The sequence below is a fragment of the Trachemys scripta genome, chromosome 3, assembly GCF_013100865.1.
Source record: "Trachemys scripta elegans isolate TJP31775 chromosome 3, CAS_Tse_1.0, whole genome shotgun sequence".
In the NCBI taxonomy this organism is placed as follows: Eukaryota; Metazoa; Chordata; order Testudines; family Emydidae; genus Trachemys; species Trachemys scripta.
In genome coordinates, this window is record NC_048300.1 from 200897910 (window position 1) to 200913722 (window position 15813).

At 51.8% G+C, this 15813-nt stretch overlaps 2 protein-coding genes across 2 annotated transcripts; one reads left to right on the top strand and one right to left on the bottom strand.

The window, feature by feature from the left end:
• The first annotated feature begins 748 nt into the window (after positions 1-748).
• Positions 749-7320, top strand: LOC117875475 (gastrula zinc finger protein XlCGF7.1-like). The gene is made up of 3 exons (XM_034766865.1): positions 749-1220; positions 2805-3967; positions 5052-7320. Exon 2 carries the CDS (start codon positions 2819-2821, stop codon positions 3722-3724), a length of 906 nt encoding a protein of 301 aa, XP_034622756.1. The 5' UTR covers positions 749-1220; positions 2805-2818; the 3' UTR covers positions 3725-3967; positions 5052-7320.
• Positions 7321-11808: 4488 nt separating this feature from the next.
• On the bottom strand, positions 11809-14778 carry LOC117875474 (zinc finger protein OZF-like). The gene has a single exon (XM_034766864.1). It carries the CDS (start codon positions 13973-13975, stop codon positions 12935-12937), a length of 1041 nt encoding a protein of 346 aa, XP_034622755.1. The 5' UTR covers positions 13976-14778; the 3' UTR covers positions 11809-12934.
• Positions 14779-15813: the final 1035 nt, after the last annotated feature.

The following is a 15813-nucleotide window of genomic DNA, read 5'->3' on the forward strand; positions in this document are numbered from 1 at the left end:
GTCAATGCGAAGGTGGGGTAAAATACCAGATCAGAGAGGGTGAGGCTAAGTCACAAAGTGCCTTACAGGGAAAGACAAGAAGCTGGTGTTGGCTGCAGTGGAGACGGGGGAGCCAGTGGAGGGACAGAGCGGGGTTGGATGAAGTGGGGTGACCTGAAGCAGGAAGGTGTTAGCAGCAGTGTTCAGAGCGGGCCACTGAGGATTGTGAGTTTCCCTAGCCCTTAACAGAAGGGATCGGGGCCAGGGCTGAATTTTTAACAAAGATAAACTTTCTTCCAAGTGTTTCTCGGGCATCTGAGTTAAGTGTGTCAACAAAAGCAAACAAAACCCAAAGTGTTTTAAATGTGCTGAATAACAATGATCTCCCCACTCACTGAATCAAGGGTCACTTGAAAGGTCACTTGAATGAAGTGCCCTAAGTCTAGTTCTGTTTGTCCGTCTGTCTTTTTATACCATCCTCATCTTCACAGTATTTGAACATCTCCAGCCATTCAGAGTTTTCTAGTCATCCATAGAGTCTTCCAGGAAAAAACAGATCAAACAAGACCTACATTTCTAATGTAAAAAGCAAGGGTGGGGGGGGGGGGGGGGGGAAGAACTGCCTTTTTTTATACATCATATAGTTTTTCTGCTCCCCGGCCCGATCCTGGGGCCGGGGTTTGTCTGGCCCGTCTCCTCTCCATGGCGGAGGCCTGTCACCCCGTTCCCACCCCCGATCAAACAGGAAATTGCCGCAATCGCGGGCAGCCGCCTTCCCTCGCAGGAAGTGCTCCAGCCGCTCCCAGGGATGCATTGCAAGGCTGCGAGCCCCGCACAATGGCGCAGGCTCGGCGTGACTCGCCAAGGGCGAGCTGATCTCCCGGCACCGCCTGGCCACTAGCCCGTGCGGTGTGACTCCGGCTTGTCCTGCCCGGGGCGTCCTGCCGCCGTGCGCGGAGCGGGGCTGGGGCACGCGTGGAAAGCGAAGCGAGACGCAGCGAGCTCCGCATTGCAGCCCGGCGCCCCGCACCGAGGCAGGCCCCGCAGACTCCGCTCCGGTCGGACGCTCCCAGCCAGTTCCCGGCCCGTTTGCACCGAGGGAGCCAGGGGAGTCGCACCGGGGACCAAGCCCCTGTCTCCCGGGGACCAGCCCGGGCTGGGCGGTTGTACACAGACCTCCTGCGGGTCCCGGCCCGGGGCAGTGTCCGCGCGCGGCCACGCCGGAGTGAAATCGGATCCGGGTAAGGGCGCTCGCGTGGGTGTTCCGCAGAACGAAACGCGCGTGGGAGGGGCACCGCGACTTGCTGCTTCGCGTGGCCGGGGCCCGGCGGGGATGTGGGGGCGGGGCTGTACCGGGGTGAACGCGGGTGGGTGGGTGGGTGTTGGGGGGCAGCACACGCCGGTGCATTCACACGGCTCTTCCCCAGGCGGAGCCCACGCTGCAGACCCACGGGCGCGGCCCGGCGAGGCTGCCGGCACAAGGGAGTGTCAACCGCTCCTATTGAGTACAAACTCTGCCACTGCCTGGCCGCACGACCTTGGGCAAGTCACTTCGCCTCTGGCTCGCTGGAGAAGGAGGTTAACGCCTCGCCGGGCCGCGGTGGGGCTCAGCGAATGAACGTTTGGCCCTGGTTGTTGGGGATGTAACACGCTGCCTGCCCTGTCTACATGCGGAGCACAGCGCCAGGGACAACGGGCCGCACAGGGCCCAGCGGGCAGTACTGTCTGATCCACGGCTCGGCCTGATTCCTGGCATGCTGGGACTCTGGCCCGTGGCATGCTGGGACTTGTCTGTGTGGGCTGCAATATGAAGGGGGAGTTTGGCTGATACCAGCCTCACTTTGTGGAAAGGACATTCATCACTTGGACTCCTGGGTCTCCATGCAGTCACCTGCTGGGGAAATTTTGGGCACCCTCATTCATCCGCTTTAGCATATACCTAGGGTGACCAGACAGCAGATGTGAAAAATCGGGACAGGGGTGGGGGGGCAATAGGAACCTATATAAGAAAAAGACCCCAAAAACTGGGACTGTCCCTATAAAATCGGGCAATCTGGTCACCCTAAGTATACCAAGGCTCCTCATGCAAAGGGACAACTTCCCTCTGGTTGCAACGTATTCAAACAATGAGGAACCCCCCAGCCATCAGCCAGATCACCTTGGGCTGTGATCCCATCATGCCGTCCCATTAAGCAATCAGGCGAGGAGAGTTGGAGACCTTCCAGGAACACACAGATGTGGTAGGAACAAGTGGTGAGATTGAACAGATGTCACTCTTCCCTCTACTCCAGTACTGAATAAATACCACCCTACCGGTCACTGTTGCTATAGTTACCATCCTTCGGGTGAGGTATAAAAGACAGTCAGGCCCTGATCACTGATCGTCATTATAGGGGCCAGGGCACACTTGGTAAGAGTCAGTGCCCTGTTTGACTCGATCGGTTACACTGTTCTTATTTAAATTCCCCCGCAGCTGAAATTGGATTCTTCATTTTGAGTGCTCAGCTGTTGTGTAGCGTTGTTGTGCGGTGTTTTAGGGCTCCTGTATTCCACCCTAGAGGAGGCCGCATTTCAGCGTGATCCCGTTAATCTCTGTATCCGTTTATCTTTGTCAATGGCACTGGGGCTATTCCGAGTAGAAGTGGAGAAATCAATGGAACAGGGGTGTGGTTAATAATAATAAAACCCAGCTGTCTTCAGGCAGAGTTAATGGCTGTTGATGCTGAAAGTGGCAGTGAGGAGACTGGTTAGTGTTCAATGGTGTGTTCATGGCTCTTTCCCCCCCGGGGCCTGGGTTAATATCTGCAGTGTGTTTGTTTACCCAGGAGATGACGGTCCCATGAGTGCGGATCAGGATCGGGATCTCATGACTCACCTGACGTCCCCCCCCGGAGAAAGGCCGTTCTCGTTTCCGGCTTGCGACGAAAGCTTTAGCGATGAGAGAAATCTCGTAATCCACAGCCAGGCGGAGGAGCGGGAGTACAAATGCATTCTGTGTGGGAAATGCTTCAACCAGCAGCCCAGCCTGACCCGGCACCAGAAGAACCACGCGGGGGAGCGGGCCTACATCTGCCCCGAGTGCGGTAAGAGCTTCAGCCTCAAGCACAACCTGATCATCCACCAGCGCACGCACACGGGCGAGCGGCCCTACAAGTGCAGCGTCTGCGAGAAGAGCTTCAGCCTCAAGCAGAACCTGGTCACCCACCAGCGCATCCACACCGGGGAGCGGCCCTTCGCCTGCCCCGAGTGCGGGAAGAGCTTCCGGGAGCAGCGGTTCCTCCTCAACCACCAGAGGACCCACACGGAGGAGCGGCCCTACGAATGCAGCGACTGTGGCAAGTCCTTCAAGGAGAAGCAGACGCTGGCCAGCCACCAGCGGACCCATAGCGGGGACAGGCCCTACCAGTGCACCGAGTGCGGGAAGAGCTTCGGTCAGCGCACGTTCCTGGTGACGCACGAGAAGACCCACCAAGGGGGGAGCCCGTTCCCCTGCGGCGAGTGCGGGAAGAGCTTCAGTTGCAAGAGCGGCCTCGTCACCCACCAGCGCATCCACACCGGGGAGCGACCCTTCGCCTGCCCCGAGTGCGGGAAGCGCTTCAGCCAGAAAGGCTCTCTGAAAATCCACCAGAGAATCCACACCGGGGATACCCCCTTCACGTGCCCCGAGTGCGGGAAAACCTTCACGCAGAAGATAAACCTGACTACGCACCAGAGAACCCACCTGGGAGACAAAGCCCTCACATGAGCCTGACTGACGTCGCGTTAAAAGCTTTACAGAGCGCATAGCTCTGAACTCCGCTGGGAGCTCCCGGAGGGGCCCAGGACTGCACTGCACGTGAGAGGCTGAACGGCAGAGACGCCATGTGAACGTTCTGGGTGTCCGGAGTCGCTCCTTATACACCCCGGAGTCCCCACAGGGGAGACTGATTGTCTTCACGCACTGACTCTGGGGCTCCCTTTACAACTCCTCTTTCCATTGGCCAGTCAGGTTCGTGCTCTTCATGTCCACCCCACGTAGAAGCCCCAGAAGGAATCCCAAGTCCCAGCCCCCTGGCTCCATGGTGATGGCCTCGTCCTCCAGCGAGGCACTCTCCACCCACGTCCCTCTCCCAGCTCCCTGTCCCTGTCCCAGCTCACTCGGCTCCCTGTGCTTGGGAGCAGATGAGCTAACAATGAGGGAAACTCACGGCGAAGTTCTTTACTGCTGCTGTAGGGACTGATCCTGTGAAGGGCTGAGTCCCGTCAGTACCCTTCAGCCTCCATTGGAGACACCTGACATCTTGCAGGATCAGACCTGGCTGGCCTGCTTTTCAGAGGTGCTGAACACCCACTCCTGCTGGCTCCCATGGGAGCTGTGAATGCCCAGCACCCCTGAAAACTAGGAACAGCTCCCTTCACTTTCTCTCCGTCTTGGAGCATTGCAGCCTTCAGGACCTTAAAGCCCATAGTTCTGACCTGGCCAAAATTCAGCCCTGGGATCATTGCAGGCCACAGTCTTCTACAGGGTGGCCCTGGTCTTCCATACGGTGTTGGCCTGGCTGCTCAGAGCAAGTCGAGGCCAGGCATGCTGGGATCCGGGTTCTCCGTAAGCCCCTCCTCCGTATTAAGGATTAGGGCAGCTGCACTCACTTTTTGCCAATTAGACACGGCCCGTGGAGTGTTGGTTAAATACCCTCAGCTGGGCAGTTTGGTTGCTTCTGCTGCAGCCCCTTTTGGGATAGCGGAAGCACAAAGGTACCAGCTGCTCTGAGTTAGGGGAATGCCGTGAGGGCAGCTGGTGCCAGTGGAAAGAGCAGAGGGGGGCGCCCGGAGAAAGCAGATGTGGCAGCACCATCCCAGCCCTTGGCTGAATTAATAGCGCCTTGTGATCATTGCAAAGCCATGTAAATTACAGCAGTTGTCAGCCATGTTTGCCCGGCTTCCCCCCCCCAGCTCTCGCTCTGGGCTGTTTGGCCCTGGCGCTGGCCCGTAAAGCACTATTTATTTGTGCTCCGTATTGTTTGCATTATCCGGGTAGTTGGAAATTTTCCACTAGTGCATGAATTAATCTCTGAATGTGTTCCTTTATCCAGGGAGCGAGAAGGATGAGTGTGAAAAAGAAGCAGGATCTCATGACTCATGTGAAATATTAATACATTGTAGATGTGGGAAAAGCTTCATCCCACAGCCACCTCTCCTAGAAACCACACAGGAGAGAAGGTGGCACCTGAAGCAGGATCTCATCCACCCCACAGAAACTGTGTTATCCTCCTAATTAATAAAAAAAAAAAAAAAACTTCAGAGATTTCTTCTAAATCACCAGGGACCCTGCACAGAGCAGAGATTAAGCGACTCTAGTCCTTGCTGCAAAACCTTCAGGGAGAAGCAGGCTCACAAAACCCCAAAGACCATCCCAATGAACTGAATGTGGGAGAGGCTTGGTCTGAGGATGTTCCTGGTGACATCTGAGAAAATCCGCAAAGCAGGGGCCCCATTTACCTGCTCTGAGCTTGGGACACGCCTTAGCTGTCAGTGACCTCATTATAGTCCAGAGAATCCATACCAGAGGAGACCATTTAAATGCCCCGAGGGCAGGCACGCTCCTCACAAGATAAATCTGCATGAGTGAGGTCACTTACCCAGAACTGGAGAACTAGGGAGCTGCAAAGATAAGCTAAGAATAATTCTCTCCTCTGCAGGAATCACTGGGTATCGTTTTGTGACTTGGCCGGTGCAGGAGGTCTGATTAGAGGAGCACAGTGATTTCTTCTGGCTTTAAATTCCATGAATCTGTAATTCTGAATATAGGCCTGAGACCTCCTGAAGGTGGGAAAATATTCTGTTAAAACACAAGGAGAGACATCATACAAATGTCATGTATGTTGGAAAAATCTTGTTCTCTCCCCTTGCTGTACAGGACAGCAAGAAATCACCAAGTGGATGCACTGGAGTGTTTGCTCCCTGTTTGCTGTTACAGGCCAGTTCAAGGAGCGTTGCTATGCCAGTGGCATGTAATTGCATCCCTGTTTTTCCCTTTGTGGTATTTCCCACCTCCTGTTCTAGTCTCTTCTGGTCCTTTCTGGGTGGGTTTGGGATGTTCTGTTCTATGCCCGAAGATTCTGGGCAGAAGGGGAAGGTTTCATTAATGTTCCAAAAGGAGGCAAGTTTCTGCTGCATGTGAGGAGGGCAAGAATTCAGTCTGTTTCCTCTGGGAGAGGCAGCTGCTGGAAAAGGCCGTCAGTGCAGTCAGCATAAAACGCAAGAGATGTCCAACACAGACCGTTCCTGCCTGTGTCACTCTCAGACGTTCAGATGAGTAAAACAGAAATGGTTTGGAAAAATGAATTTTTCCGTTCATAGTTTTCTTCCGTTTGCTCATTGTTACATGTCACTCTGCCTGGACAATGAAACCAGATTGGTCAGTTTTAGTTTCTAGCCATTTTCACTTTCTGGGTCTCCCCATGGGCATATCCTTACTGGGTTCCCAATGCCACAGGGGAATATTAAACATCTGGGAGGAGGGGGATCATTTCAGTGGAGCTGTTCTGGGGTAGAATTAACCCATGGATTTCAAGTCATAACAGCTGATACATCCAGAGATTAACATCAGCGATCAGACTTTAGGGCCCAGTCCACCTCCTGTTGAAATAAATGGACAGGCTCTCATTGTCGTCAGGGGAATAGGAGCAGAAAGGCTCAATTTGGCCTTGATCAAGCAAAGCGCTTTAGCACATGCATTGGTGTCAGTGTGACCACTCACCGGCTTAACGTTAAGCAAGGGGCAAGTGCTTTGCTGGATCAGGGTCAGAGGCCTTAGTGACCAAGGAGCAAATATGATAACCCTCATCCTACTAGGGGATAGGGTACCCACCCTGGATGAGAGAGCACGTGTATCTCATTGTCAGAGATTCATGTAAACACTCCCATCGGTACGAGGTTTTTGAGATCCTCACCCTCCCAATACCCTTTATTTAAAAAAAATAAATCCAAATGTTGTCTGTAACCCCAGAGGATTGGCTGGGTGAGTTTCTCTTTGGGAATGCGCGGGTACCATTTCTATGACTGGAAAGTGCCGTATTCCTGATTAAGAGGCACATGATGGCTCGTATTTCTATAGAGGATCCTGGGTCTTTAACTCTGTTTGAATTCTTGTAGTGATCCCTGCCTGGGCAGAAGGGGTGGTAGAGATGGGTTGATTAAAGGATGTGAAACTAAGACAGGAGGGTGTAGGGGAGGGGTGTGTCTGGTGAGGGTTAATCCTGGGGGGAAGCAGCTATTAAAGTGGGGGTGGAAATGATGGGGTGTCTCTCTGGTACTGTAGCTGCAATGCTAGAGATCAATAAAGGAAGGTGTGTTTTGAAAGGAACTCCGCTGTGTGATGATTGATTTAGGTGAAAATCTGTCCTGATCACGGCTCACCCATGATTTTCCAGCATCAGCCCCCGGTTAGGTGTAACGAACTGGCTGCATAGATACGGCTATCCCCTCTCTCACGGCCCAGGAACTTCAGCGCTTAAACCACTGGCTTCTACCAGTTCAGCTAAAGAAAACAACCACCCCTCGCTATTAGCTTGAGGCAGTAGCAGACTGTGGTGGTCACTGGGGCTTGGGAGACAATCACATGCACTTAGCCAGGGGGAAACCTTTAGCCCTGGAGCGGCGCTGGCCGTCAGAAGCAGCATCCCATCAGCACGTGGGAGGCCCTGTGGGCACGGGGAACGTACTCAATTTTCAGAGCTCAAGGCCACTGCAACAATTCACAGACTTAGGTCCAGTTCCTCCCCTCTGCTTCCATGAGCATAAGGGATGTGGGGTTGGCAGAGGAGGGATGCTGGGTGGGGGAAATGCCACCCTCACATCTTCCTCCCCATGGAAGCTTCTTCAGTAGAGCTCAAGGCCCCATAGGGACGCCATCCACGGGTGTGCTGATCACCTCCTCTTCCAGAGCATTCCCGGAGAGGTTAACCAAACCAGGCCCTCTCCCCAAGACAGGGGATACCCAGAACAGATATAGGGTGGAGCAGGAAACAAGCCCTTCTCGCCCTCCCAGCTTTCTCTGTTCCGTCAGTTCCCTCCTGCTGCCCAACACCTCTGCTCGGTAATGATCTCATAGCCGTATTCTTGGGGCTTGTCCCTGCATGTTCAAGGTCCCTGTCAGGCAGCGCCAGGGGGCAAACGGGATTTATTCAGACGAAAGGAAGAGATCCACACAATAAACTGGGTTTCTTCAGAGATCACTTGCCTTCAGGGTGGAGTTTCAGGAGATCAGAGACCTCCCTCGTAACGTATGTGCCAAAGACTAATCCGCTGGGTTTCCCAAACAGCAGCACCAAGGGGCGCTAGGTGAACGTGTGCATTTCCCATGTCCTCGCTGAACCAGTGGCACTGTTACTGCGATGAGAACGCCAGTCTCAGTAACTCATTGCAGGCTCTGAATTTGTCACCTAATCTCCTCCCACTGGAGTAGTTCTTCCACACAATCCCGTTGGACCTAAGATGAAGGACTCCGCCGCAGCTAATGAGAGTGGCATCTCCATGTGCCCCAGCTCCTCGCACAGGTCTGGTTTGATCCCTATGAGCCCCCTGGTGCCAGCTGGGGTCTTTGAGCTGATGCCTTGGCCGGTATTTCTCTGCGTGTACTGAGCCTCAGGGCCTGCCCGGAGTATCAATCAGTGAACTGTTGGCTTCTTTCCCGGGGGTGGGAGGAAGAGATTTTTAACCCCATGGAACGGCCCAGTCCGTATGCCTATGGCCTGAGGGGGAGAGGACAGTTCTCAGCTAGTCGCATAACCTAGCGTGTGGTCCTCTGAGCCCATCCTGCAGCTCATCTCTTTTACTCCCTCCTGTGGACCCTTGGAAGGCCCCACTCTGGCCAGAGCTGTCTTGGGACAGGACTGCACGTCTGGGCTCAAGAGGCAAGGCGTGCTCTACCAGTGCAGGTAAGTGTACTGCCTCTGCATGCCACAACCCAGCCCCTGCCGGCCTGGGCGCAGGGGACCAATCCAAGAGCCCAGCACCTGGCATCCACATGGCTGCTAGAACCAGGAACTACATTAAACAAAGCAAAACAACAACAAAAACCCCATCCCAAACAAAACTGAGAATTTTCTTCTAACCACTTCACTATCTAGAAAGAAATTACCAGCCTCAGCTCACAGGTAAGGAGAACTGTGCAGTGTCAGGCTAGCAGGTCCGTGCACCACTGCCCTCTAGTGTGTGTCTGGAGCCAGGGACGGGGGAAAGCCACAGGGCTATGGTGTTCTCGGGGCCATCCCTGTGTTCTTGGGTTTGAGGAGCCCCAGTGCTGCAGGAGTGCAGCTGAGTTGGTCGTGGTGGCGTCTATGGACATGTGGCCATGGGCCTTTATCCGAGAACTTCCCAGCCCATTTAAACATTGTAACATGAACTCTTCAAGGACCAGTAGGAAATGCTCTGATAACTGATAAAAACAACAAGGAGTCTGGTGGCAACTTAAAGACTAACAGATTTATTTGGGCATAAGCTTTCATGGGTAAAAACCTCACTTCTTCAGATGCAGCATCTGAAGAAGTGAGGTTTTTACTCACGAAAGCTTATGCCCAAATAAATCTGTTAGTCTTTAAGGTGCCACCAGACTCCTTGTTGTTTTTGTAGATACAGACTAACACGGCTACCCCCTGATAACTGATGCGCAGGTCACTTTTTTGGAATTTTCTTCCCATTTGATTTTTGAAAACCAGTGCTAACAATTGCATGCAGAAAACAACTTTTTGCTGCCACATCATGTGTCTAATTTGCTGACCACTGTCAGACCTGGAATCATAGAATATTAGGGCTGGAAGAGACCTCAGGAGGTATCTAGTCCAACCCTCTGCTCAAAGCAGGACCAACACCAAGGGGGGACAGCTCGGTGGTTTGAGCATTGGCCTGCTAAACCCAGGGTTGTGAGTTCAATCCTTGAGGGGGGCCACTTAGGGATCTGGGGCAAAGTCAGTATTTGGTCCTGCTAGTGAAGGCAGGGGGCTGGACTCTATGACCTTTCAGGGTTCCTTCCAGCTCTAGGAGATAGGTATATCTCCATATATTAACTAAATCATCCCAACCAGGGCTTTGTCATGCCGGGCCTTAAAAAACCTCTAAGGATGGAGATTCCCCCACCTCCCTAGGTAACCCATTCCAGTGCTTCCCCACCCTCCTAGTGAAATAGTGTTTCCTAATATCCAACCTAGATCTCCCCCACTGCAATTTGAGACCATTGCTCCTTGTTCTGTCATCTGCCATCACTGAGAACAGCCGAGCTCCATCCTCTTTGGAACTCCACCTAGGTCCATTCCAGCCATTTCTGCTTCCCAGGTGTCTCCTTCCCCACTGTGTACATGAGATTCTGGTTACTTTCCTTGACATGTTCTAACTGCTTTTTTTCCAAGTTGATCTTAATTTAGTTATTTCCTGCCCAGGTCTCTAATGCCACTATGACCCTTGGGATTATTTCCATGTCTTGTCTGATGTTTGCAACTCCTTCCAATTTGGTATCATGTAAAGATTTCATTTGTGTGCTGGTCACCTCCTCTTTCAGATCATGGACTGAGATGTTAACTAAAACAGGATCTCTCACCAGTTCCTGTAAAACCTGTGAGACACCTCTGTATAACTGGTTACATGACCATTTCTGATTACTCTTTGTGAAAATACCCCAGTGATGGGAACCATAATAAGAACATAGATAGGTTAGACTGACTGGTCTTCCAGCCGGTTTTCAATCCAATATGAATTAACTTTTCAAAGAAAATTTTGTGAGTCATAGAATCAAATGTTTGACTAAAATTCAAATATATTTCACATTTCTGATTTATTGCAGTCACTTTAACCACTAATTTGCCGTTCTGCCAGTTGTGTTTGTACAGCAAATTTTATTCTTTTCACAGAGAATCTCCTAATACATCTCATCTTTTCTACATTTGCCTTACAGACCATCAGTGCCTCAGGTTACGGTTAATTATAGACAACCGATTTGTGTCTTGTGCAACGCCAAACACATTCTCTGTGCCTAACATATTCCTCATAACAATTAACCCATGCTCGTTATTGCTCATGGTTCTGTTCCTTGTGGCTGATCAGTGATTTTTTTTCTCTTATGTTTTACTGTTTTTACTAGGGCTATGAGATACAGACCTGAACTGCCAAGATCACTCTCCTTACCACATTTGAAAATCAGTACCACATTTAAAGAGAATTCTGTGCTACATCTTTCTACAAAACAATAGGTTGAGTAGCTTCTATCTCACCACAATTAAATGGTAAGGAACAGACATCAACAACTCTTGGTGCTGATTTTAATGTTTGTGCATTAAGGACCATGTAGTAGACAGGAACTCTAAACTGTAAAATCAACGAGGCGAAGCCTTTCCTTTATACCTGTCTGTAAACTGCTCAGCACCTGCTGACATTATGCAAATAATAAATAATAGTAATACATTCTAAGAAAGCCAGCATTCACAGCCTGAGTGTGCGTCATACAAATGGCACAGTTACAGCTCATTCATCTCCCGGGTCACCTTTCAAACCCTCCTTTTCTCTGGCTTTGCCTTGTGTGGTGTTTCCCAGCACCCAATTCCATCACCCAATGTCCCAACAGGTAAAGGACTTGTTAAGAATTACCCATGCATTGGCAGGAAACAGAATGGAAACGCTTGTGTTCTCACCCACAAGACTTTTGCTTCCATTTGCTGTGGTTGGACTTAAATCTGGAAGAATGAACATTTTAGCATGTGCTTCAAGCTAATCTTTCTGCTGCCCAATGACTGCCAGAACTTGGTCCCATCCCTCGTGTCCAGCAGGGTCATTGATAAATAGCCCACCAAGACCTGCACCTCCAGCAAGTGGTGCATACATGTGGTATTTCTCTTCGTGGAAAGGGTGAACTTTGGTAGCTAAATTCAGCAAGTCCCCTTCAAACTCTTCCATGAAACAGGCGGGACTGGGTGCTTCCTTCCCCACTGGAATACCAGCATCCACTCATGATGAGCGAGCCAATCATACATTAACAACATTGTGTTATTGGAGGAATCTCTTTGTTAGTTGTGGCTGGTGGTTTTTGTATGGTGTATTTTGTGCGTTTGGGTTTGTTGCCCGTCTCAAACTGCCTGTCCCTTGAGGGCATTAGCTTTTTAAATGTAAGACTTCAACTATACCCAGTAGGGAGGTTAGTGATGCCTGTCATGGGTCCATCCTTGCCAGGATCCCCCAGAAGTTCTTTCACCAACTGTCCTTTTCTGAAGGTGCTGATGTTATGTTTGCCGCCAGGGGATCCAGCCATAGAAATGGAATCACTTCCCTTTAAAGTGTGCAATTTCTACTCTAAGTGCATTGTGCGCAGACAGCAAACACAAAGGCCTCGATTGCAAATTCTCCATGGACTTCAACGGGAGCAGGATTGGCTCTGCGAAGCATTCTCTGTGGCCTGTTTCTTTGGCCCTGCCTGCCCGAGAGGAAAACATTTTAGACAGAGCTCTTCTGAAATAGAATTGTCCCAGGAAGGCGTGAACACAATTTCCAAATGGATCCCCAGCCCCCTACGGGCTGTGTTACAAACTGGCGGACCTACACGGCATCCTAGACTAGGATTCTGCCTCAATTAATTAATTGATGTTTACAAGTACCTGCGAATCTAGAGACCTCGTAAATGCTGCATGATGCTTATCACTGTTACCTAGTTGGTTTGTAAAATGGTTTATGGCATGTTCTACCCAGTCTACACAACTGAGACCCAATCCCGACTGAAGTCAACAGAAAGGTTCCCATTGATTGGATCGGGTCCTTAGAGAGACAGGGAAACACGGGGAGGTCCAGACGTACTGATACCTGTCTGGGAAGCATTCTGGTTCAGAATGGCTCTGGCTAATGCTCGACACCTGGGGCGCTGCCGGGGCCCTTAACTCGTGTATGGATGTGGGCTCTCGTGTGGCTCCTTGGCCTGCTCTGAGATACGTTGCCTCTGTTACCGATATTCAGTGCATGCGGGCTGGCTCTGCCGGGGGTGGATTCTCTCGTGGGCGGTGAGATGCGCCCACTGGCTGTAGCTCTCCCCACACTCGGCGCATATGTAGAGGCTCCCAGCTTTGTGGCTCCGCTGGTGGCTCACCAGGTGGTTCCTTTGCTTGAAGCTCTCCCCACACTCGCTGCAGGTGTGGGAGGTCTCCCCGCTGTGGGTTCGCTGGTGCACCTTCAGGCTGTACTTCTGGGTGTAGCTGTTCCCGCACTCCCCGCAGGTGTAGGGGGTCTCCCCGCTGTGCGTCCGCTGGTGCTTGTTGAGGTTCTTCCTCTCGGTGAAGCTCCTCCCGCACAGGGGGCAGTGGAAGGGCCGCTCCCCGGTGTGCAGGCGCTGGTGGATGCGGAGCCCCTGCTTGGCACTGAAGCGCTTCTGGCACTGGGCGCACTGGTAGGGCCGCTCCTGGGTGTGGGTGCGCTGGTGGGTGGCCAGGAAGCGCTGCTCCCGGAAGCACTTCCCGCACTCGGGGCATCGATGCGGCTTCTCCTCCAGGTGGCTCCGCTCGTGCGACACCAGGTTGCCCTTCTGCCGGAAGCTCTTCCCGCACTCGCTGCAGGTGAAGGGCTTCTCCCCCGTGTGGATGCTCTCGTGTTTCTTCAGCGCCTGCTTCTCCACAAAGCTGCGGCCGCACTGGGCGCAGGTGTGCGGCTTTTCGCCGGTGTGCACCGACTGGTGCTGCAGGAGGCTGTGCCGCCACCGGAAGCTCTTCTCGCACGCGGTGCAGGCGTGCAGCTTGCCGCCTGTGTGGATCTGCTGGTGCTTGATCAGGCTGGTGCTCCAGGTGAAGCTTTTCCCGCAGTGAGCGCATTTGTGCGGCCTCTCGCCTGTGTGGATTCGCTGGTGCTCTCGGAGGATCTTCTCCTGCCCAAAGCCTTTCCCACACTCGGTGCATTTATAGGGTTTCTCATCCCCACAGAGAACCTGGGCAGCTTGGAACATGGTGTTGCCATTCGTGTGCCCACATACAGGGCTGGCTGAACGATGGGTCATTGCAAACGGCCTGGGCTGTGAATTCAGCCCTTTCTTCTGTGCCTGAGCAACTCTGCAATGTGCATGTATTCACCAGAGGGGCTGTGCAAATAAATCTCAGTCTATGGGTTGTCCACAAGTTATTTACTATTCATTATTCGTGGGGGTTTGACGGATCACCTAGGTCACATGGGATTGTTTCTGCTCCCTGACTGGATGGCTGAAACGTTTAAAATAAAAAAATAATGAATAATAAATAATGAAAAATATATTTCCCAGGATGAAGTTTTGGACAGGTGATCACTGGAGTTAAAATTCATGAAACTTTGGCGATGCGCAGACATTTTCACAAATCCCTGATGGCTATTCAAATATGGTGAATAGCAAATAACGTGACTGCAGGAATAACATGGAACCAAATTAATAGCTTCCAGTCTCCAAAATATGTTTCATATCATTCAACCAGCTCTGTTAATTCTGTGAACCCTCCAGAAGTTTTTTTCCCAAACTGATATGTTTTTTTCTGTGGTGTCTGTGATTATTGTATGTGTACCAGATATGTGTGCACGGCACTGGGAATCTTAAAAATGCTGCTGAGTTTGTTGAAACTTCTTTCACCGGTAGTGAATGTTTCTGGTTTGTTTTCCGCTGGCTTCCTCTTCTTTCTCAGTTTCCTCCAGCCCTTTCAGCTTCTCGCATTAGCACTGCTCCAGAAACCATCTCTTTGTATCTTTCTCTCAGAAACTCCTGTTCCTCCAGTTGCTTTATATTTTTATGGTGTTTCTCTTCTCTAGTTTCCACTTGTGGACCTTTTACCCACTGTAATGAAAATGGAAAAAGTAAATTATTTTGTTGCTAGTAATGGTGCTATCGTCAAATGGAAAAATAATCCAGAAAATTTTTATTCACAATGAGGTCTCCAAAATGTTCTATTCTTCACTGTTGTTGCTACGTTGACAGTGCTGCCTCTCGCGTGTAATGTTTGAGAGTCTGCGGTAATTTGGACCAATGGGTATAGAGATTTCCCTTGTGTCATATTGCAGACACTTCTCATTGTCACCTCTTTAATTAACCGACCAGACTTCTTAAAGCAAAAGCAATGGCTTCCTACAGTGTACAAACGTGTTTATAGCTTGGAACACACATGCTCATGGTAAGCTCGCTTTTAGCCCCATTCCATGCTGTGGCATTAAAAGCCACGGCAGAGCCCAAAGAGCATCACACTACGATTAGGTTAAAATTTCTTGTCTCGTATTTCCCAAGACCAGGAGACCCTGACATCCCTGATCGCTCCCTCAAATGCCCGCTGCGTTTTGGAGAACACAAATGCCAGACACTGCTGGCACCAGCAGCTAGGGTTGCTAACCCTCCCCGATTGGCCGGGAGTTTCCTGGAATCGGCCTCAATCTCCCAGCAGCTATTGAAAGCCATCTGGGAAATTTTAATAGGCCAACAGTCCGGTGGGGGGCGCAGCATGGCTAAGGCAGGCTCCCTACCTGCCCTGGCCCCGTGCGGCTCCCCAAAGTGGCTGGCATGTCCAGCTCCTAGGCGCAGGGGTGACCAGGGGGTCTCTGCATGGTGTCCCTGCCCCGAGCGCCAACTCTGCAGCTCCCATTGGCCAGGAACTGTGACCAATGGGAGCTGCGGCAGCAATGCCTGCAGGCAGGGGCAGTGCACAGAGCCACCTGGTTGCCTTTGAGCCAGATATGCCGGCCACTTCCGGGATCTGCCCTAGGTAAGCACCACCCAGCTGGAGCCTGCACCCCTAGCCCCCTCCTGCACCCCAACCCCTGGCGGCCCCAGCCCTGAATCCCCTCCCACACCCAAACTCCCTCCAGAGCCCATACCCCCTCCTGCAC